Consider the following 24,078-nt stretch of genomic DNA (forward strand, 5'->3'; position numbering starts at 1 on the left):
AGTGCCAGGCACCGTGCTAAGATTTTCATATGCATTATCTTATTTAATGCTACAATTGGGATTTTTCTACACTAGCCCCCCTTTACCCAAGGGGGATACATCACAAGATGCCGGTGGATGCCTGCAGGTACCAAGGCCTATAGATACTATATTTTTCTATACATAGATACCTATGATAAAGTTCATAAATTAGGCATAGTAAGAGAGCAACAATAATAACTAATAAAATAGAGCAATTACAACAATATACTCTAATAAAAGTTAAGTGAATGTGGCCTCTTATTTCAGAGGTTCCCTTGCTTACGTCTTTATGCAAACTTTCTGGTGTAACATGGTGCTGTCAGTCAACACGTTCTCTGTTCATGTCTCCACCCACAAATTTAATACCCTTTCTAGCTTAACAAGCACTTATCACGCACACACTGTGGCCATAAATTTTGCAGTTTGAGGTGTGATGGCAAAACTAGTACGGATTTCGTTTTCCTTCATTACAATTTCACAGATAGAAGTGTAGCTCTTACCGTAGATCTTAGCAACCTTAGCATAAGAATTTTTTCTTTCCTTGTTAAGTGTAGAACTTTTACCTTTTCATTTAAAGGAAGAGCTTTATGGCTTCTCTTTGGCATATCCGATTTTCCAGCATCACTAGTCTTGAGCTTTGGGGCCATTATTAAGTAAAATAAGGGTGACGTGAACACAAAAACACAAGATGGCAGAGATTCTATTCCACTACTCAGAACATAGCACAATTAAAAACTTATGAATTATTTCCAGAATTTTCCATTTAATATTTTCAGAAGGTGGTTGACCACGGGTAACTGAAACCGTGGGGAGCGAAACTGCAAATACTATGATCCTCAATTTACTTAGAAGGAATCTGAAGCAGAGAGAATTTAAATGACTTGGCCACATTAGCACTGCTTGTCATTTATTCAATCCGGCTGATTCTAGAACCTACCCTTCTAACACCTATGCTCTGTTGTTATATGAAGATGTCAGAGAGGAGGGGAGTAAGGATTCTACCTTGATCTACCAGAGCTATATTAGATGAAAGCCTGATGAAAACTGGGGGAGTGTCTGTTTGTTCTATAAAGCTGTGGTTGCAGAACTAAGAAGATTCAATCTTATCCATGTGGAGAGAGACTCAGGTAAATCCACCTGTAATCCACCCAACCTGTCTGTTGGCAAATGCAAGGCTCGATGTCATTATTTAAGAAGAAGAAGATGGGAAAATGTAGAACAAGAAAACAGAATGATTTCTACTAACTGAGGGGAAGAATGCATTCAAAGAACACTTTACTACATTATCCAAAAGAAAAAAAACTATTTGGCATCTTCAGTAGGATTCAAGAAAACATGTGTTTTATAAATCAGAGAGAGCTATAAGATCAGAATAGAGGGAGCTAAGAAGGAAATGGTGTAAGTTTGAAGAGAGTGAGATAAAAATATGGAATAAAGATTGCAGAGAAATTAAAATGCAGTATCGGAATTTAATTTTGCTTTGGAGATAGAGTAGTTAAAAGTAGTACTGGAAGTCAAGTTCCTAATGTGGAGGAGAAAAGTTTGTTCTCCTCGATATTAAGGAAATGTACAAATGTTTTAAAATATGAGACAATAATAGGTAGGGTAGAGAATGGAGCCCGAACCGAAAAATAATGGGAATTCCTGAAAGCAAACATTTCTTGAATGGGAGAAGATCTGAACATTTGAAATAGGAACAGTAATCTAATATAAGTTATTAGATAATTTATATAATTCTTAAAAACAAATGAATAAAAGAAATAAGGACAGGAAGAGAGGAAAAGAAGGAGAGAAATGTATATCATGATATTGTCAAATTTCTTGTAATATAAGCACAAAGGAAATAATTTTGTAATTATTCAGATAGGGAAAAAGGTTTCCTACAAATCAGATCGGTAAAATGAACTGACTTCAGATTTTATCCTCTGTTCAGGTCGCGTAACTTTTTCACGCAGCCTTTTCAGCACTTCCAAATAGTAAACTTGGTTAACTGTTTGTCCAGTTGGTACAAATTCATAATAATCCCTCTGATATCAAAAGAGGTTAGCAGCATTGTTGCCACAAGTTCGCGAATTTAATTGTCAGTTTTCATATGTTAATTTTTAAACAAAAGAAAATACATTTCATGCTAAAAATTGGTATTAAAAATACAAAAAAATGCACCAAGTCTTGATGGTAGTGAAGATAAATGGAATCACAGGTGATTTGTCTTCTATATTTTAATATTTAAATTTCAACATTGAGCATATATTACATATATGATCTTAAAAGAAACAATTTTTAAAGAAAGGTTAAGTTGTAAACATTTCTAAATTTACCTGTGGTATAATTTAGCCAATAAGTATTTATCAAGACCTACTACAGCATATAGCAGCACATGCTGAAGGCAGTGTGTATTTTTCTATACTTAAGGATCTTACTGTGTAAGGGGACAGACACTTAAACAGATGAATTTAAATATCGCATAATAGTAAGTATTCTTACACATTGCAGCACAGGGAACAGACTAATAACTAAAAATCAGAGGTTTCCCAATGTGAACTGATTTATTGAAAATGAAAGAAGCCCAATAACTCTTAGCTTTTTTTGTTTCTTCTTATACTGTTACTCCCTTTTCAATGCTGAGCTTTCTGTGAAGAGAAATAATTTGAGACAAAATGTGTAAAATTCTGTGGTTAAAGAATAAGAAATATGTCTGCGATCTTTGGATATCTATAGTGAGTTTTTGAAGAGTATTCAAAAATCCAGTGGAGTTATTTTGTTCTATGATGCTTCTTTATGAATATGCCAAAAGAAACAGATATTGAACTCTATTTGCGTTATCAGGAACAAATGACGTGAAATCAATTCTGAAACACATACGCAGATAGATAGATAGATAGATAGATAGATAGATAGATAGATAGATAGATAGATAGATAGATAGATGATAGATAGATAGACAGATGATAGATAGACAGATAGATATTCTGATTTGGAAACAGGCATTTTTACTGAGCCACCCAGGTGAACAATTTCAAAAGTTTTAATCAAATCCCCACTGTATTCATTTTCAGTTTAGTATTTCAGGGGCTATTAGGTTGTAAAGACCTTAGGGAGAACATTATGTTACATTTTTGATGCCCTCAGAAGCATCTCTAAAGGAGTTTCTTATTTTCTCACCACCACATCCTAATCCACGCAGAGGAAACATAGCTGATATGTGGAGAAATATGCATTCATGAATTTGTTCTTCAGTGTGCATATATATATGCACATATATATATATGTATATATATATACATAGATAGATAGATAGATATACATACACACACACACACACACACACACACATATGTATTTTTTTCCCCTTCTTCCACACCCCCCTCCCCCAGGCACACACACTCTGGTTCAAGCTGTTGTTTCTCAGTCTAGTTGTGTAGGACACAGCTCCCTGGCCCATGCTGGTAGGTCGCCAGTTGTCAGTTGGTTGCTCACAGCAGCTCATGACAGCTCACGCCAACCTCCGGCTGCTCACGGTCAGCGCAGCTCCAGGGAGAGTTATTGTTCACAATCTTAGCTGTAGAGGGTGCAGCTTACTGGCCCATGTGGGAATAGAACCGGTGACCTTGGCACTCCAACCACCTGAGCCACTGGGAACTGCCCACTTCAGAATGTATTTTGATCATATCTATTTTGAGCCTAGTACTACACGGAGCCCTTAGTACACCATTGTACATGATCTTAGAGCCTTCCTTACGAGCTTAGGGGGAAATAACCTGAAGCAGGATGCACTTAGAGCTAAGTTCACAGAACCTGGATCCATTTCAAAGGTGTTTTCCACTGCTTACAAAGCCTCCAGGAAGTGTTTCTCTTCTTGTATCCACCCCCCCCCCCCCGTCTAATGTCAGCCTGGTATTTAGTTATAATTGTATTCCTTTTTTGGTCTTTTCCAAAAGAAAACATCTTATTTGACAGCACGTTGGTAGTAACCAAACTACAAACAATTATATCCTTAGAGATCTTAATCTAACATAATAATAAGAATAGCTACCATGTCATTGCAATGTGTACAAAGAATGACCCTGCATTCGTGGGCAAAGGTGTACAGATAAAAGATAGGTAAGAAGTGGGAGAGGGCAGGAGGGGGACAGAGTAAGGAAGATGGGGGGTGGAGAGCAAAAAGGAAAGGGATTGAGAATAGAACAAGAATAAAAAGCAATGGAGATTCATTATGGAAAACTTTATCAAAGCTACTTTTTAGTGACTCTATAAAAATTAATTATATGAGAAAACGCTATAATAAAGAGTTTAAAAATGCCTAGAGGTGAGACTGGATATAGTTCAGACCAATATGTTTCTTTCATCTTAGTATCACTTGGCAGAAACAGAAAGAGTGACATTGGCCTCTTAGGAACTGAAGATTTGATATCCTGGATTGGATCTGGAAGATTCTGAGACAAGAGGAAAGGATCTGGAACGCTCACTTCCCCAATGGGAAGAACAGCCAGTGTTTTCACCCTTCGTATATTCTGACTTGTCCTATGGGACTTAATCCTCCCACATCAGCTGCTGTCTATGTGTGTCTAGGTCCAGAAGTTATGGACATTCTGTAGGCTGAGAAGCTTCATGAATTACACACACACACACACACACACACACACAGAGTCTTCTTTTAGGGAGTGAATACGTGAATAAATGAGGGTCAGTAAAGGTTTGGATACATCTCTGATCAATAGATTCCAAAACAGTGTGCGAGGGAAGGTGAAGAATGTTGAATGTGCAGTCCTGGTCTGTGAGGGAAATGCGAGGGCATGTCAGGAAGCCTGGCATCCCGAGTGGGCCTGTTGACCGAATCCAGAACTGATATACACGTTGGCATTTTTTATATTCCTATAGCCAAAGCTTAGTTATTGTGTACCATTTCCAGGTTTTGTCAATTGTATGAAATAATAGCATTTACAAAGCCTTTGATATCCACAGATCAAAAGTACCTTACAGATATAAATTATATTTCCATGGTTTTCTTGAAGAGATCTGATACGTTCAATATAATTTTCCTCTCATGTTTTTTCAACTCAGAATTCTTGCTTTATTAATAATGTTTTACGACATTTTTCTATATATTCCACTGGAAAACCTCACTACCCTGACAAGATATTTTAGACATAACCATGGCATTAGGGACATAGCTAAGTTACTTTGTGTTATGTCAGTGATTTTGCTTAGAAAAATTTTTTAAATAATGATTTAAAACTGGTGGGAAGTAGTTACTATTATGTATTTTGAATTTGATTGAGTCTTTGAAGCATTAATCTTGGAAAATACCTCTTTTTAAAAACTGAATTATTTATAATCTTAATGTGCCCTACAATTGCATTAAATTTTTTTGAATTAATAATATATTTACATAGTTTAAAATTCAAAAGGAATTAAAAAGCAAAAAGTGTTTTGTCCACCCAGTTCCCTTCCCCAGACAAAACCAATATTATCAATTTCTTGGATCTCCTCCTAAAGATACTTTGTTCATATTCAAACAATGTGTATATTTTACACAAATGATAGCATTCTGAGCACAATTTTGCACCTTGCTCTTTTGCACTAAGAAATATACTTTGGAAATCATTGCTTTAGCAACCCATAAAGAGCCTTGTTATTCACTTCTATGACTGGGTAGTATTTTACTGATGGATGTCATTTAACCAGACTCCTATTGATTGTCACCTGAGATGTTTCTAATTTATTGTTGCTAATGAAAATGCATCAATGAATAGTTTTGAACATATGTCATTTTACATGTGCACAAATATAACTGAGGATACGTTTTTAGAACTGGAATTCCTAGGTCAGAGAATGCGTTTGTTTGTAATTTTGGCATATATTGCCAAAATGCTATCTATAAATCTGTTGCCAATTTTTTTTATTTCTGTAAGCTAATATCGCTTTCTTCAACTTTACCGACACAATGGTATTTAACCATCTCATCTTTCCCAGCCAATGGGCTTCTCAGAATATCTTTAATTTGCTTTCTTTTATTATGAATTAGGTTGAATATACTTCATATGTAAAAGAGGCATTTTCTGCAAACTGTTAGTACTTTGCCCATTTTTCTATTGGATTATTGGTCTTTTTCTTGTTGATCTATAGGAGCTTTTCAGATATTAGGGAAACTCGGAGTGTAGTTATCATTCTCAGTTTATCATTTACCTTTAACTTTGACTTTGGTTTTTAATATGCAGATTTTTTAAATGCAGTTGAATTTATTGGTGTTTTCTTTTATGTGTTCTGGGTTTTGTGCCACTGTTAGTAGACCTTTACTCTTCCAAGATTATAAAACAATTATTCCATCTATTTTGTCTATAATTTTTATGGTTTGATTTTTTACATTTAAATCTTTCAGCTACTGGAATTTATCCTAATATAAGGTGTGACATAGCAGGAGTACGCACACAACATTCAATCAGAAGACATAATGAAAGTAAGGATCATTATCATAAACAACAAACTAAAGTGATATATGTAGGAATAGTCCACCTTCCTGTTGCTTTCCCATCTTTATTGAGGTAAAATGGACAAATAAAATTGTAAGGTACTTAAAGTGTGCAAATGATTTGATATATGAGTACATACATATTGTGAAAAGCTTTTGAAAGCCTTTACCCCTATAGAGTTTATTAACATCCATCACCTCCCATAGTTACCTTTTTATTGTGTATGTGTGTGTATGTGTGTGTATGTATGTGTGTGTATGTGTGTGTATGTGTGTGTGTTGTGTGTGTATGTGTGTGTGTATGTGTGTGTGTGTATGTGTGTGTGTGTCTGTGTGTAAGAACAACTGAGTTCTGTGTTTTAGCAAATTCTGATTATGCAGAACGGCGTTATCAAACTATAGCCAACATGTTGTCCACTAGATCCTCAGACCTTATTCATTTTACAACTGGAAGTTTGTACCCTTTTACCAACTTCTGCCTAATTCCCCCATCCCCCAGCCTCTGGCAACCACTTTTCTACCTTTTATTTCTACGAATTTGACTTTTTCTCTTTTATCAGATTACAAATGTAAGTGATAACGAAGTATTTGTCTTTGTCTGGCTTGTTTCACATGGCATAATGCCCTCCAGGTTCACCCATGCTGTCTCTAATGGCAGGATTTTCTTCGTTTCTATGGCTGAATAATATTCCATTACTTATATATAGAACACATTTTACTTTTCCACTTGTCTGTTGCTGGACAATTAGGTTGTTTCTATGTCTTGGCTGTTGTGAGTAATGCAGCAATAAACATGGGGGTGCGGAGAACTTTCAAACACTGATGACATTTCCTTTGGATACAAACCCGGAAGTGGGCTTGCTTGGCATTTCTATTCTTAATTTCTTGAAGAACCTCCCTACTGTTTTCCACAGCGGCTGCACCAGTTTACATCCCCACCAACAGTGCACAGGGTTCCCTTTTCTCCACATTTTCACTAACATTTGTTATCTGTGTTTTTAATAACAGGGGTCCTAACAGGTATGAAGTAATATCTAATTGTGGTTTTGATTTGCATGTCCTTTATTAGCGATGTTGAGAAACTTTTCATGTACCTGTTAACCATTTGTGTGTCTTATTTGGAAAAATGTCTATTCAGACTCTTTCCCCATTTTTAATTGGATTATTATTGTTGTCATTGCTGCGGAGTTGTATGAGTTCCTTATATATTTAGGATTTTGACCTCTTATGAGGTATGTGGTTTGCAAATATTTTCTCCTATTCCATAAGTTGTCTTCTCATTTTGTTGACGGACATCTCATTGCTTTGGGTGGCATCTCCTTCTACCTAGGAAAGGACTTCACTCTGCCTGTTTCTCATGTTCCCACAACACTTTCCTTACTACTGGGTTATTGACCTCATAGAGAAACAGGCCCCAAATCTTCTCTCTTAAACAATTCCATGTGGATTCCATGGAATCCACATACTCTTCCAGTTTGGCAATTCTATCACTCACTCACTCTCATCATAACCAACTTAATTAAAAGAATGGTCTTCTGTCTTGAATCTATTACTGCCCATTTATTCCTCCTCAGTCTGACTCCTGACCCAGCCCTCTCATGAGGTTATTTTAGCCCATTCCATTAACATCATATTGACCAAGACAAAGAACATTATCTTATCATTGTCTTAATCCCTTTGTTTCACCTGATTTTATTGATTATGATTTCTTTCTTAAAACACTCTCTTTTTTCAATTTTATGATACTAATCTCCTAGCTTCCAACGAGACTTCCCAAACTGGGCCTTCTCACTATCCTTCCCAGGCTCTGATTCCTGTTTGCCCTCAAATAATAGTGCTCTTCTGTTGTTTGCTTTCCCCTTTAGATCACTTTCTATGATTGCTATTTAAGTCATTAGTCACACAGTTAATGATTTGCTGCCTATCTCTTCTATTAGGATGTAAACAGAGGTTACATCGGGCCCTTACTGGGCTCTTCAGCCTCATCTCTACTTCACTTTCTTGCTCTAGGTCAAATTGAGGTCAAGTTAAGGTTGTGTGAGCTTGTTCTCCCTTAGTTTGAACCCTCTTTGATCCTATCATTATGTGGCTCCTTCTCATCCATCAGGTCTTAGCTTAAATGCTGTATCTCAAAAAGATCTTTCCTAACCATACTACCTAAGATGATCTTCCTTACTATTCCTGGTTTAAACCTTCTTTATTTCTGTCTAGAAGTGATCTAATTTATTTCTTCTTCGTTAAAGTATATACTTGCAAGTATAGGAATGTTTTATGTTCTTATAATATCCTTAGAATGTGTTTGGTATTTAGTAGGTGACTGATAAACATACGTTGATAGAAGCAAGGAAGGGAAGAAAAAGAAAGAAATGAAGACAGGGAGGGAACAAAGAGGAAGGATGATGTTACTAGTTCACCATTATTTCCTCAACACGTAGCAAAATGATTTTCACATTATGGGTATTCAATAAATATTTGTTTAGGAAATTAACTTCCCAGAATTCTGTGCTCAGCCCTCTGCTCTCATTCTACACACTTCATACAGATTCCTGGGTAACTTCATCTACACTATTACTACAACTACCATTGATATACTAGTGACTGAATCAAAATCTGAGTCCATCAATTTCTGGTCCAAGAACCACCTGTGTGAGAGCCTAGTGGACATTCCTACTTGGTGATATCACAAGACCCTCAACTCACATGCCCAACATCAGACTCACTGCCTTCCCACTCAAAACTAATTCTCCTTCTGTTTTCATTTACCTTAATGAATGAGACCATCATCTGTTCAGATATCGCTGAGTCATCTATATTGCTCCTTTTCCTTCATAGTTTCTACATATAATCAATTACATCCTGTATGCTCTAATTCTTTAACCTCTCTCAACTCCTCTTTTCTTCTCTATCATACTGAAGTAATCTGAAATGTCCACAATAACTCCCTAACTAACATTCTTGCCACGCATATGCCTCAAATTCAAATCTGAATTTGAGGAATTAAGATTCAGTAGTATGAAAAGTCATACTACTTTTCTTAAATCCTTAGGGATCTTTACATTTTCTAACCTGTTACTCCAGCAATACTCATAGAAGACATTTTTAACTTCTAAATTTAGTAGCCATGGCCTTCTCACAGTCAGGCTCTTACTTTCGTGTGTTATACGTATCCCGTACCCTGGCCATAAGGAATGATTCGCCACTGCTTCCACCCATGCCTCATTTCTACCTAGAGAAGCCTTTCCCGCATTCCTAATTCTTGCTCATTCATTAAAACTCAACTTAAGCATTTTCTCCTCTTGAAAGCCTTTCTTCATCATGCCATGATGATGCTATCTGCCCTACTTCTTCTGTGCATTCTTCCATTGTGTCACTTGCCACATTAAACTCTAACTGTGCGTTTACTTATCTTCCCCTCCTCCACCAGAAGGTAGCAGACTTTGGTTGGATGAATGAATGACTACGGGAGAGTTTATTCTTCAAGAAGTTATCTAACAAGTTGAAACAACAAATGGTTAGAACCTAGAGCCAGAGTTGGAGGAAGATTAAACCTAGATACCAAACAAAACCGGATGACTAGTAGAGACAAAACCAAAACTAGGGAATTGAACCTAAGACACAGGAATCTTGTGAGCAAGAGTTAGAACCCAAATTTTAGGGGTTTATATCATAAGCATTCAGAATAGATTATGAGGTCCCCAAATTTTGTAATGCTTTTAGAGTTTAAGTTTGAGTGTAGACTGCAGGTAGGATAGCCTCTGTTAGCATTACAGTTGTATTAAGTGAGGCAACTTATTACATGTAATTAAATCTCTCGGAGGAGAAGTTCACCTGGGTAAAAAGGGAAGGAGGGTAGGAAGATGATTTGAGTGGTTACTGTGTATTGAGTATTTACATGCATTATCACAATTAGTCTTCAGAATGACCAAGTGAAAGGATGGTCTTACCTGTATTTTACTGCCAAAGGAAGTGTTTTAGAGAAATTAAATAGCTTAACCAAAGTGACAAGGCAAACAACTGAGAGACCTAATATTCAACTTGAATTTTTCAGGTTTCAAAGTCTCGCACTGCGACCAGGCTTTTTGTTGATATCTACAGCTTCATTACTATTGTTTTTTATCATCATTCATAAGAAGAAAGTTTTATTTTTTGCATTATCTGATTGACCCTCTAGTATGGTATAGTTGTGTATATAGATATAGATATAGATATAGATATAGATATAGATATAGATATAGATATAGATAGATAGATAGATAGATAGATAGATAGATACATCTATCTATCTATCTATCTATCTATCTATCTATCTATATATATATATATATATATATATATAAAAGAAATGGCCATTTGTGAAAAGAAACTGTGAATACTAGTTGTATTATCTTCACTAATCACTAAATAGCTATCTGTGTAAAACCAAACTGGGGCATATCTTCAATCAGTAGGTCCAGTATTGTCACTTAGATTTTATCTATAAAGAATACTCATTTTTAATACATCTGCTAAGTAGAATGTGTGTAACTGTTTTCATGGTACTGTGACAATTCATATTGAATTTCAAACGTGTTCTGATTCTAGGAACTTAAATCTGCATTAGGTATAATATAAAAGAGAATAAAGAAACAGTAATTTATAACAAATAAGCTTCACTGAAAATTGGATATGATGCTATTTCAGGAAATGTTATTAGACTTTTTTTTCTTTATGAAAATTTATTAGACCATTGTGGTTTAAAAATTGCAGTAGTGGAATTTGTATACTCACGTTTAAAAAAAAAAAAGCCCTTATCATCCTTTTGGTCAGATTATTCTTTCCAGATATCTATTCAGTTAGCTATAATGTTTGAAAGTGTGACTAAACCAGCTATCAAAGAACTGGCCAAAACTATCAAATATGAGAATAATATTCTCTCCTTATTAGTCTTTCCCTGAAGGACCTCTTCTAAATAACTGACCATGGCTAGAAAAATTATATCACCAAATCAGAATTTTTTTTTCATTCAGTCATGGTATTATATTCAGTGTAGCAGGAAATAGTTTTGTATGACAGTACACATGTAAATGTCATTGCATATGCCATTTGTGGTGTCTAGGGTTGTTATGCAAGATTCACAGTGATCGTGTTGGAGAAAACTGTCTCTGATACACCAAATAAAATGTGCTTAGTAAAAATTGCTTGCAATTTGTTTCTAGACACACAATGACACGATAAGAGCACAAAACAAAACTACCATAACAAACCATTTCTCAAGCTGTAATATCTACAAGACAAGTGATCTAAATTGCGGAAATAAGGGGACTGCATCACCGCTCTGCAAAAGAACTTGAAATATAGCCTAATGGCAAGAGAAATACTGATTCAAAGCTTTGAAATAACAGCAACAGATTTACCTACACAGAAGATGCATGGAAGCAATAAACGAATTCTACAAGTCTTACACGTGCAATCTGATTATTCTGACCAAGGTGTTAATTGGATCCTAACTGCCAGATCTGCTATCTGTGGTCTTGTAGTGGGAAACCTTTCAAAGTGATGAACTATAATTCACTGAGCTGCTTGAAGCACTTGTAATTTACTGCATGTCATGCTATGAAGAGCCTGACCTAATGGACTTTACATTACCTATAATGCTAGAAGCCTTTCCATGGGACCAGTTGGTAAAAAGTAATCGTGAAAGTCTATTGAGACAGGATGAGCAAAACTATATCTTAAACACAGCTTTATAATCTTATGGAAAGTCAGTTATTAAACAAAATAGGGGCAACTATGGAAAAAATAGTACTCTATCCAACATAATTTACAACAGTATGATATCTCACAATGTGAAATTAAATAGAGGTATAAGATATAAATAGAACCTAGGGTAGTTTTATAATCTAACCTAAATGTTATAGAATAGGCCAGGTTTAAGCTATTCATGGATGAAGTTCCTTTGCTTTCATAAAAAAATGGTATTTCATAATAATAGGATTTGATATCTACCTGTACTTTCATATGTCTTAAATAGAAGTTAGAGGGAAATGTTTTAGCTATGAATGAAATAGGGCTGTTTTATTAACCAAGCAGCTAGATTGTTTTGAGGATGAATTCTGGACACAACTCTACCTCCTGCTATTTGAAATTACGAGTTTAAAATGTGAGGTTTTGCTTTAACTTTTTAATCTATCCTTTTGATAGATCTTTTTGAGGCTTTGCTTTGATAATTTTCATTGAATGTTTATTAACTATGTTCAAACCATGTGTCTCTCTTATATGTTGTGCTGAAAGTTTAAGTGTCACTTTTTGTGCCTAAAGTCCTTACACTATTTCTTTAGATAATAGGTTACAACTGTCCTAGGAGACACACTAATCGAAGAATTGACTTTAGTTACACATTTTAGAGATGCTAGTATATTGTTAAATTATCTTAAAAATTGATTAGTAACGTCTTTCGATTACCTGTAAAGAACCTTTATGGGCAGGTAACTTAAAGTATGTTTTTTTAATTCTGTGGGTAGACATATTATTGTTATGTAACATGAGGCAAAACATGCAGGTTGGAATATTATGGTTCTTTCACCCAGATACATATCTTCTAAGAGCAAATGTTAAGCAACACACCACCTAGGGGCATGATCTCGTCTGACCTGTACGAAGCAGGCAGGGCATTCACAGAAAGTGATCGCTCAGTCATTAGTCCAGCAGCCTCGTAACCCGACCTCAGTTTCCCCTTTTCTAGGGCCTTCTTCCATTGACGTTGGCCTCTGTCAGTCACACGGCCTCCTCAGCAGCTCCCAGTACAGTGAGAGCATCTTAATGATCTGAAATTCTTCTGAGAAGTTGCTCATGTTTTCTCATCAGGATCCAATTTAGAGGGCTTTGTTCCACTCTTGAACTTTGGAGCCAAAGAAAAGCAAGTCGGTCTGTAGCCTTCACCATGGTGAGCTGGAGAGCTAAATCAGTGTACCCAGCTGCAGGACGCTTTGGAAGAATATAAGTCTTTGTCAAGAAACACTTAAAAATAATCAGTAACTACTTCTCTCTGTAGAATAACTTGTCCCCTTCGTGAGACTCAGAAAGAATGTACATTTTATTGGAAAATAGCGAACCATTTTTTTTCAAAATGTAATTAAATATATTTAAGCAGGCTAAATATCCTATTGCTTTGCAGTGTGGTAAGTGATTGGAAAGTGTAACAACTACCAGATCTAGCCAGCGTTGAGGATGGACTGTTTCCTACTTTTGTGCTTCAATAGATCAGCTGTTGGTAATTTTACTATTTCGATGGTAGAGTTCAGTGTAACGCACAAAAAAGCTGAGAAACTGTAATAGCTGAGTTCTACTGTTCATTTTATGTGCAGATGTTTATGGTGAGACTATTTCATAAATGCTTATTACCGTTAGCCCTTCTAAGTGTAATTTTCAGAAGAAAAAAAATTCTGCAATTCAACCACCATTCCTCTCTATTCACCACACTTGTCAATCAGCGAGTTGCTGTATCTACAGGAATGGAGGTGTTATATTCTGGCAATTATCATGTCATATACTTGAAAATGTAAATGAATGTGTGTGTAAAATTAAATTTATGGGTTGTCAGCGAAGAATAAGAACCAGGAGAGCAATTACTTCTCTGCTTTCATCTTTTGAGCTCTGATACATCAAGCAGAAAACCATGCAGCTAAATGTTGGAATTAGCATTGTGCAGGTCCTGGAATGAATGGCTAGTGTCTTTTGCTGCCTTTTCTGGCTCTTTGTTTTGGAGAGCAGTGAAATTAAGATGATTATCATCCATCAATCTACGAGAGCGCCTATGAAAGCATGAAAGGATCTTCCTTCTTATATTTATTTTTGCTTTCTTAGAGAGTTGTCTTTTATCAGGACAGCTTGCTTTTTGTTGAAATTAATATTATTTGGGCTAATTTTGTGAGCTCCATCAAAATCACAATTGTTTTGTTTTTGTATCTGGCATATTAAAGTTCATTTTAAAATTTAAAAGGAAATATTTATGGATGTAGACAAATAAACAGGATTAACTATTAGCACAGTCCCAGGAAACTAGCCTCCCAGTAATTTTGAACAAGATCTTAATTCCAAGGAATGGATCTGGCCCACTAGCCGTATCAACATTTTAAGTTACTAAACAAATAAATGACATCATTTTCACAAATAAATACACCTCTTTTTAAACAGTGCAACTCCTTCTCAAATTGCTTAAGCACTCAAGTATTTTAATTCTGTGTAATTATTGATTATATTCTAGGTTTTACAACTTAAAATAAAACCAGGCACTCCAGTTGCAAAGTGTTACTGATTTGGTGTGTATTCTGCCCCATCATCTGTTAAGCATTAGTAGGTTAAGTTTGGAAAGAATGAGGAATAAGTGTAAGATATTCAGTAACTTCTTCCCAATGGTTTTAGAAGCCTAATGAACAATGGCGCAGGTTTGTTTGAATATGAATGTGCAGTGGAATGGAGTTTGACCTTCAGCTGTGATTTCAGTTCGTCAGGATTAGTCAAGCTAGGCGATCAAGACTGCTAATGCATAATGATTTATAAAATGAAAAATGTGTAGTGACCATGCAAATGTTTCAGCTAATCAAAGAGAGGAACTTTCGCTTTGAGAAGAAAGAAAAACAAGGGCATGTCAAGGCCTAAACCAAAGACGTATGTGAAATAATCTGAGCAGCTTGATTAGCCAGAGTGAGATTAGAAGTTGCATTCTGCCCTTTAAACATGTGGTGTGGCACAGTATATATCACCTTTCCTGGTCTCTACAGTGATGCACCTACGTGAGCAGCCCCGTTTTCACCGTAGTGCAAAGGAAAGGCTGTACTCTCTTCTGAAATATTTGTGTGTCATGAAGAGAAGGATAAAAAGTTGGACAAACTCTCCTTTCCAAAACAGAAAACATTCTGCTTTATTAAAGTGATTAAATGGGTGCTAAAACTAGTGTCGTAAACTACAGCAGAAACTAAGTAGTGATGAATCATGATTGAAAGGAATCAGTGTGTATTATTGCAGTATGCTGCTCTTTCTGTTGATCCTGTCACACTGTTTTCCTGCTGCTACAAGATTGCATTAAATAGCAATATGCAGTGGCCATCCCCGATCTCTTTAAATACTCCTGTTCAGTACTTGATGAAAAGCCTACAAATACCACTCAATTCATGGATAGTTCTTTTTAATACCATAAAACCAGGAAGCTTTTGAAAGGCTATTATTATGTTAGACGTTATACATGTAACCAGGCCTTGAATTTGGACCAAAGCTGGCAATGCAGTACAATAGTTTCTTATGTTAAAATAAACTATAGATACAGTGTAGAGAGAAAAGAAGTGAACAGAAAAAAAATTATCAAAGAGTGTACAATCAAATATTTCCTATCAATAGTCTATTAAAATAGAAGCAGATACTAGAACATGAAAATAAGTTTTTCATTTATTATACTGCAGTTAATTCTAATAGCATTACATACTTTTTTTAAGTACCAGGGCCTGGAGGTCAGGACTTCCTTTGTCTTTACATTTTAAGGAAAGAATAAAGGGATCCATGAGCCTGTAGTTGGCTGACTCTGCTAACAAGGATGTAATGTTTTTAACTGTAAATCTCATCTACCTCAAGAAAAGGTTGTGACTTTTTTTCCCAATTCACATTTAGTGAAGAAAGAATTGGACTGACACTATACTAAAACCTTTCCAATCACCCACACATAATTGGGATGTGTAATTAAGTGACATGCTTAATATTCAAACCCAACACATTCAGAAATGCTCCAGCTGAACTAGATTATAAAAAGACGGTGTTCTTATTATATCAAATAAAAATTTTGGTTCATCTCCATGACTCTTACAATAACTAGTTACAATCACCTGAGGGGAAGCATGATCTTTGCATTGTCTCTTAATAACTTTTTGACCCTTTCATTGAGGCATACTTAGAAGTTTAATATAAACACATTCATGATTTTTCTTAAAATCTCGTCATGACCTGCCTATTCTAAGGTCGTGTCTACATGCCTTTGACTTTTACTATTTTGACTCATTTTAGTTTCTAGAATTTTCACCACTTTTTTCAGACTCTATAGCCCTATCTTTATGTCCATGTACCCAGCACTTCTGGGTGCACAGAGCAGCACACAGGCTTTGTGCTTAATTCATCTAATGAGAAAATAAATAGAGTAAATGAACCCTTACTTGATGCATCATTGTAGGGACTTTCACATCTGTCAGTTTAGTAAATACCAAGAGAGAAAACAAATCCACCAACCAGTGTTGACTGTGTTTCTTCCCTTCACTTTTAAAGATTGTAATAGGTAGACTACAGTTTTCACTAGGACACCCATTTAAAACCAGCTGCTCCTTCTGCTTTGGGTAGCTGCATAATCTATCCCGTTCCCTTAGAGCCAGCTAGACTCTGATTTGACTTCTCAGCAGAAAGTATGGGAGCTAAGTTCTCCCTGCCCGCCTCTACAACACATCTAAATTGTGGCCCCTCGTTAAAACATTTGCATGAATAAAATAATATAACTAGTGGAAAATATTTTCTTCAGCTTGATACTTGACTTGCTAAGGTACATATATTTTAGAAAGTTACCCATAGAACTTCAAATCTGATGCTGGTGTTGTCTGTTTAAATATTGATTAAGTAGCATAATCTCAAAAAAAAAAAATCTGTGTACTAAGTTCATCTCCATCTTTCTCAGTGAATTCCTAGAGTAGCTCATGTAACAAAGAAATGAAATGGGACAGTAACGGAAGTGATAAAGGAGAAATAAAGGAAATGTGTCCCCAAAACGACTCACTTAAAAATAGAGAAGTACTTGGAAGTTATTAATTTCTAAACAAGGCAAGCCAAGCAGTCTACATCTACCATAACACTACCATTCATTGTAAGAAAAACAAATTTTCTGTTTGTCAAAATAAGTTAAATTTTTAGCAGCCTCACGTGTTTCATGTTGGGTGAGTTTACGTCCGTGGCTTCAGAGACGACAGTATTGGCATGCCTGTAATGTTGGCAACCCCTCAGAAGTGCACCTGTGTTCTCCATATAATTCATTGCAATTTGTGTTATTGTACGTATCTCACTGAAGTAAAATGTTCAGTTATCTGCGTGTTGGGTGGCTTATCCTTCTGCATATCTTTGTGTCTGCATAGCGTCAGTTTAAAATGGCAGTATCCTAGAGGGTGGGCCACAACCTGCAGGACGTCACATACATGGTGGGATTTACGTGATTTTAGGATGGCAGCGATGTGGCTTTTTTCATGTCATAAACTTGATTGTAAGGGAAATACAAATTATTTAAAACTAAAAAACAGTTCAACCATAGTGAAACGGAAAATGAGCTCTACAGAATGCAAAGGTAGAAAACCTGCTTACAACTGTCTGTACACTAAATCAGTCACAATAGCAGCAACCTGGAGGGTAACATGCTTGTTATGCACTGCAATCTGACTGTAAACTTAAAGTGTGTTACTGCATGCCTTCTTCATAAAGCTTTCCTTACAAAGTGTGTTTGTTACCAATCACACATAAAGTACTCTTACTTGAAGATATAGAGACAATTAAGTGGAAACACTGCATATGCTAAAATGTGGTAAGGGTCTGCTGCTGGGTGAGAGAACTGTGGCAAGTTTTTCAGCACATAATAGACCTTATAGAAGGTACATATCTACATGTATATATCTATATGTATGTGTATAGCTATCTACATATATGTAATTATCTATCTATCTAGCTATCTATCTCTCTATCATCTATCTATGTATTTTTCTAGATTGGCAGCCGTTTTAAAGTTTAGCATGTCTGTCTTTCTCTGTCATTCAGTTTGATTCCTTGTTATTTGGAGGCAGTATGACATAAATGATAATTGGAAGAAAAGGCATTTTTGTAGATAGATAATTTTTCCCCAAAATGTTTGTTTTAGTCATTCTATTGTTTATCAGAGAACAAACAATTAAGTAAACTGACCATTGAGTGTTTAAACAACTGAAGACTTGGGCAGCCTGTTAGGTGAATTAATTTTACAGCATGCATTCCAGAAAGCCTTTTATTATGATAAATTCAAATTACTACAAATGACTACAAGTATGTCAGTGTGTTCTTTAAAAATCCAGAAATATTTTTGAAAAGCGCTTTTGAGTTCCTTTCTGTTAAAATATGATTCTTTTTCTTCCTTTTACAAAATTAGATATAATTACTTCATGAGTCCAGATATCAACATGGGATAGAAAAGACATAGCTCTTTCTTAGTATTAAATATGAAGTTTTTTACTTCAGAGAGGAGTTAATCCACCCTGATTTTTTTATTCTAACTTCTTTTTCATTATTAATTTCTCTTTTCTTTATAACATCAAGTGCCAGACTTGAAAAGTTTGGATTGCGTTAAAAATGGCTATTAAAATAAATCGTGAGCCACGTCTGTTAATCTTTTTGTTGTTGTTGTTTTCAGACATGTTTTCCCAAGAATTTGTTCTAAAGCAGTATTTATATAAATACTTGCTTTTATTTACAGTAAAAGCAAATTGTTTTTTTCTAGGAAAGAAAGTGATTGCTTTTTCAAAGTTTACAAACTTGGCGAATTGACCAGTTTGATTACATGCTAGTTAGTACTACAAGCCATGCCTTCAAACAGTGTGGCTGCTTCGGAAGCTAGTGTTTCCCTCAGGCTTGTATGCAAGGTTTTCCTGTTTACCTCTCTTGCCATCCTTTTCCCATCTATCCACATCTTTTCTCTCTTTCTCTAGGACTTTCTTCCTAGCTTTCCCTTATTCTGTATTTTCCTTGCTCTTTTCCTTTCTCTTCTGTTTCTTTCTCTCACTCCTTATTTCCTTTTCTTTTTGGACTCTTTTAATTCTCAGACCCATGAAGAGAAAGGAGACAGTAGAAAGGAAATTTTAAGCAAAATATTTTTTTGTTTATATCTAATAAATAACCTTTGTGTAATCTTTAGGTTTCTGGACTTCCTGGTATAAGTTTGGTTAGCTTGAAATAAGAAAATGTTCAAAGAAGAAGCTAGAATACTAGGCTATGATTCTTTCTTTGAGAGGACTTATCTACGTAGCTGTGTATCTCCTGTAGGAGTTACTACATGTACTCAAGTAGTAATATGTATTATATGTATTTTCCTAATAGTATTATAGTCTACATATACATGGAAGGTCATTCAGTTAAGTTCGCGAACTTTTCCCCGTGTAAATGCAGGGTGGAAAGTTCGCGAACTTGTCTGACCACGACATTTTGAAGATGGTGATTATGTTTTATGATTAAGTACACTCTACATAACATTCTTTCTAATAGCTTTTATGACAGATATTTACAGGTATATTATTTTCAATTCTTTAATCTTTATTATTTAATCATACCTTTAAACAATTGCAAAAAGTTTCTCATTTATAGCACTGACATCGACATTATCAATTATGAAGTATTGAGAACAGTGACTTGTAATTATTTATTTGTAACTATGCTAGTCAAAGTTCGAACACCTTTGCATAATACACAGAGGTGTGGAACATAAAGATAGAGTCTGATGAACTCTGATGCATCTGGAACGGTAGTATCTAAATACTGTGGCACTTTAATATTATTATTAAATGGTTACATAAAATTATTGGTCATCATTGCTAAGGAATGATTAGAGATGACATAGAGCTGCGAAGTATGCTAACAGACCTGGTTATGACTTTGCCCTCTCTCTCTTTCTCTCCACCCCCCACCTTGGTCAAGGTGCCCGTGTCGGTGGCCATGATGACCCCCCAGGTCATCACCCCGCAGCAAATGCAGCAGATCCTCCAGCAGCAAGTCCTGTCTCCCCAGCAGCTCCAGGCCCTTCTCCAGCAGCAGCAGGCAGTGATGCTGCAGCAGGTAATGTGGGTTACCTGCTTTGGTGTACTAGCATGGCATTAGGTAGGCACCCACGCTGACAGCACCATGGGCACATGTGACAATTCATTCTCCACTTGAAGGGACTACCTATCAGCATATTAGCACATAAATGTAGTGTTTTAATTGCAGAGCTGTATGATAAAATTTAGAAAAATTAAATCCCTTGGTCTTTTTAGATTTATTAAAATCTAGAATAAGAGCAGAGAAAGCTGTAATGTCAGCATGGAATAAATCAAATTTAAATATCCGAATGCTTAGGTACATTTGCTTTGTAGACTTGCCAATAACAGTACAAAGAGATTTATAGATGATTATTGCTTTAAAAACTAACACTTTAGCATTTTGTTTAGTTCGTGTGAATATGAAGTTTGAACTGACAATTTGTTACAATAGGGAAAATACCATCCCAGGTTTATTTTTCGAAAATGTGTTCTTAGGAAGAGAGGTACCTGCTTTTTTAGAACAAAGTTAAACAGCTAAGCTACCAGTTCATGAAATTTATCTTAAAAAGCAGACAAACAAGAACAAAAACCAAAAAAAAAAAACCGAGTATGTACATCATTGGAGCCTCAGTGTATATCAAGTGGACTTTATGTTATAGACTTACTTATTATAGAGAAAATAATGTTTTACCTGAATCCTTACATATTTAATTACTTTCCTATCTCCTATGATGATGACCTCAGGGCAGTTACTGATATTTCTGTCTGACATTCTTCTGTACGTCTGATGGATTACATTTTTTTCTCCAATAAGAACTAGACAACTTAATTCTACGTAGCTATGTATCTGGGTCTTAGAAATGGTAGAGTATAACCTATTTGTACACGCTATTGGGACTTCTGATGTAATAATTTAGGGTATTCATCTGGCTCTGGCCCTTTAGAATACAGACTTTTCTATACCCTTTTGTTTAGGATTTATTGGATTCTGGATTGGAAATTTTCATCTGCCTTGGAAAGAAATGTGTGTAGATCTGTCTCCTTGACTCCAACGCATATTTTTGTTGTTCTTATGAGGCGGATCTTAATGGATCCTCTACCGTATGCCAGTCTAGAAGAGTTTAGGAGATTTGTAATACATGAAACGTTTGCCTTTATTTATTAAAGTCAAAATGGTTTATTCAGCAACAACTACAAGAGTTTTACAAGAAACAGCAAGAGCAGTTACATCTTCAGCTTTTGCAGCAGCAGCAACAGCAGCAGCAGCAGCCACAGCCGCAGCCGCAGCCACAGCCGCAGCCACAGGCGCCGCCGCCGCCGCCGCACCCTGGAAAGCAGGCCAAGGAGGTAGGAGCCGGCGGGAGGCCGGGGGCGGGGCCTGCGCGGGGCGGGGCGGGGCCTGCGCGGGGCGGGGCCTGCGCGGGGCGGCGCTCACCCTCCTGCGCGAGGCTCCGGCCGGCGCCGCGCGCTGGGCTTCGTCTGCACCGAGCTTAGGCACCGCGACAGTGGAACTCTCCTGCTCTCGTGTTTTGTAGCGTGGGACTTGAGAGTTGCAGTCCGGTGCTGCCGAATGGTCACTAATGAGTACAGTGTGCAGAGAACGAGCTGTGTGTGGACAAAGTCCTGAGTATCTTGTATTCGCCAAGAATCCAAGTTGGTGAGGGAACCTCATTTTTCTCCAGCGCTGCAGCTCAGAGAGCACGCATGCAAATTTGGCCTGCTGTCGGTGGGGGACTAGGGGAGGAACTGGGTGAGCACAGATTTCAAAGTCACAGGCCCCTGATTAATGAACTACTACTGTAGGTTTGGAGTGGCGAGTAGAAAGTTCCAGTTTGATATGCTCATAAATCAAACTGACAGGCTGGCTTCTCAGGCCTAGCTTGCAGTTGTCAGCAAACTGCATCAAATACAAACATAATACAAACAAAACATGTTGAAGTAGTTAAATTGATCAGCAGGTATCAGAGCGTTGTCTTCAAGCTGCCCATTATGCAAACGTCCAGGAAACAGTTTTGACCTCCTGAGGCTTTGATTCTGTTTGGATTTGTGAATAGAGTTTCAGACAGCCATCAACGGCAGAATAGAAATTGCTCCCTTATTTCTCCGGAGGCTTTGGGCAGTCCACATGACTTGCTCCATTATGCAGTCTGTTTTCCAGTGAGCGCATCACAAGTTTCTCTTTTCCCCAAACTAAAAAGGAAAGGTCTTCCACAGCAGCTTGTCTCTGAAGTGTGACTGCCTTCTCCTACCCTCCCGAGCCCAAAGAACTCGGGTTTGTATTGTAATGCCTCACGAAATTGGAAGTTATGCTTCTCCTTATAACAAGGGCACTTTTTTTTTTTTTTTGCCTTGAACATGAGTCTGCCTTTAATATATTCCAACAAGAGAGGAGAGGGATGGAGAGAGAGCTAACAGGCCTGTCCAATGAAGGCTAGGTCCTAGTTTACTAATAGATCACTGGAGACCGCATTCCTGAACCTCTGCAGATCAGACTTCTTCAGTGGCAGAAAAACAGTGTCGTTGAAGTTGACTGTACAAAGTGTTATTCTTTTAGTCTAGATGAATTCATTATCATCTGCAATAAGCGGATTTGTTAAAAGTCTGGACCTTTGTTATAAACTTTCTCTAGACCTTGTCCCATACTCTTAATGCAAGTTCTTTGGTTCTCTGCTGCTGTGTAACATTTGAAAGAAAGGCAACTCAAAATCTAGAACTTGCTCACATCCTGCCCTTGAACTTTGACCATGGGATGGTCATTCAAAAACTCACTGGGGCAGTGAAAGGGGTAGACAGTGAGAGGGGTACAGAGTGAGAGGGGTGCAGAGTGAGGGGAGCACAGTGAGAAGGGTGCAGACTGAGGAGTGCATGGTGAGGGGTACAGAGTGAGAGGGGTGAAAGGTGAGAGGGGTGCAAGGTGAGAGGGGTGCACAGTGGGAGGGGTGCAGAGTGGGGTACAGAGTAAAAGCGGTGCAGAGTGAGGGATGGATGGTGAGAGAGGTGCACAGTGAGAGGGGTGCAGAGTGAGAGGGGTACATGGAGGGGTACAGAGTGAGGGTATACAGTGAGAGGGGTGACGGTGATTGGGGTGCACAGTGGGTGGGTGGACGGTGAGAGGGGTGGATGGTGAGCGGGGTGCACAGTGAGCGGGGTGCACATGTCTGCATGGGAGCCTCTGTGAGGAGCATTCTCTGCTGCTGACCGGCTGGATTTTTTGACAGCAGCAGCAGCAGCAACAGCAGCAGCAGCAGCAGCAGCAACAGCAGCAGCAGCAGCAGCAGCAGCAGCAGCAGCTGGCGGCCCAGCAGCTTGTTTTCCAGCAGCAGCTTCTCCAGATGCAGCAACTGCAGCAGCAGCAACATCTGCTCAGCCTTCAGCGCCAGGGCCTGATCTCCATCCCACCAGGCCAGGCAGCACTTCCGGTCCAGTCGCTGCCCCAAGGTACATACAAGACGTGATACATACTCAGTCCTAATCCTGCACCCTCTACGTTTCATGGCCTGTCTACCTTGTATCTGGAAATTTCTGTTTTGATGACCTTCAAGTTTACCATTGAAATATTATTAACATTGGTTGCATGAGACATTTTTTTCAGACTCAGAAATTTTACTGCATTCTACTTTCAAGTTTATTTGTTGGATATTAAATGTGCATTTATTGGTCATAAGGCAGAAAACAATTTATAAGGGCAACACAATTCCAGCACTATTAAACATACAGCGAAGATCTGCAGAGAATTGGGTTAGTGGGAGGGCTAACAACACCCCATTTAACATAAATGAG

The 24,078-nt window shown here is 37.2% G+C and overlaps 1 protein-coding gene across 8 annotated transcripts in view; it reads left to right on the forward strand.

Moving 5' to 3' along the window:
- FOXP2 (forkhead box P2) overlaps positions 1 to 24,078 on the forward strand; it is a 632,923-nt gene that overhangs the window by 544,795 nt on the left and 64,050 nt on the right. For 3 of the 8 annotated variants that reach the window (XM_081038539.1, XM_081038538.1, XM_081038540.1), the window contains 3 exons: positions 20,198 to 20,335; positions 21,484 to 21,645; positions 23,517 to 23,736. In XM_081038539.1, the coding sequence (XP_080894665.1) occupies positions 20,198 to 20,335; positions 21,484 to 21,645; positions 23,517 to 23,736 (520 nt within the window). The remainder of the gene's footprint in view (positions 1 to 20,197; positions 20,336 to 21,483; positions 21,646 to 23,516; positions 23,737 to 24,078) is intronic. The other 5 variants (XM_081038544.1, XM_081038542.1, XM_081038543.1 and 2 more) reach the window with 3 other exon arrangements.

This window comes from Rhinolophus hipposideros, assembly GCF_964194185.1.
Source record: "Rhinolophus hipposideros genome assembly, chromosome: 25".
NCBI classification, from domain to species: Eukaryota; Metazoa; Chordata; class Mammalia; order Chiroptera; family Rhinolophidae; genus Rhinolophus; species Rhinolophus hipposideros.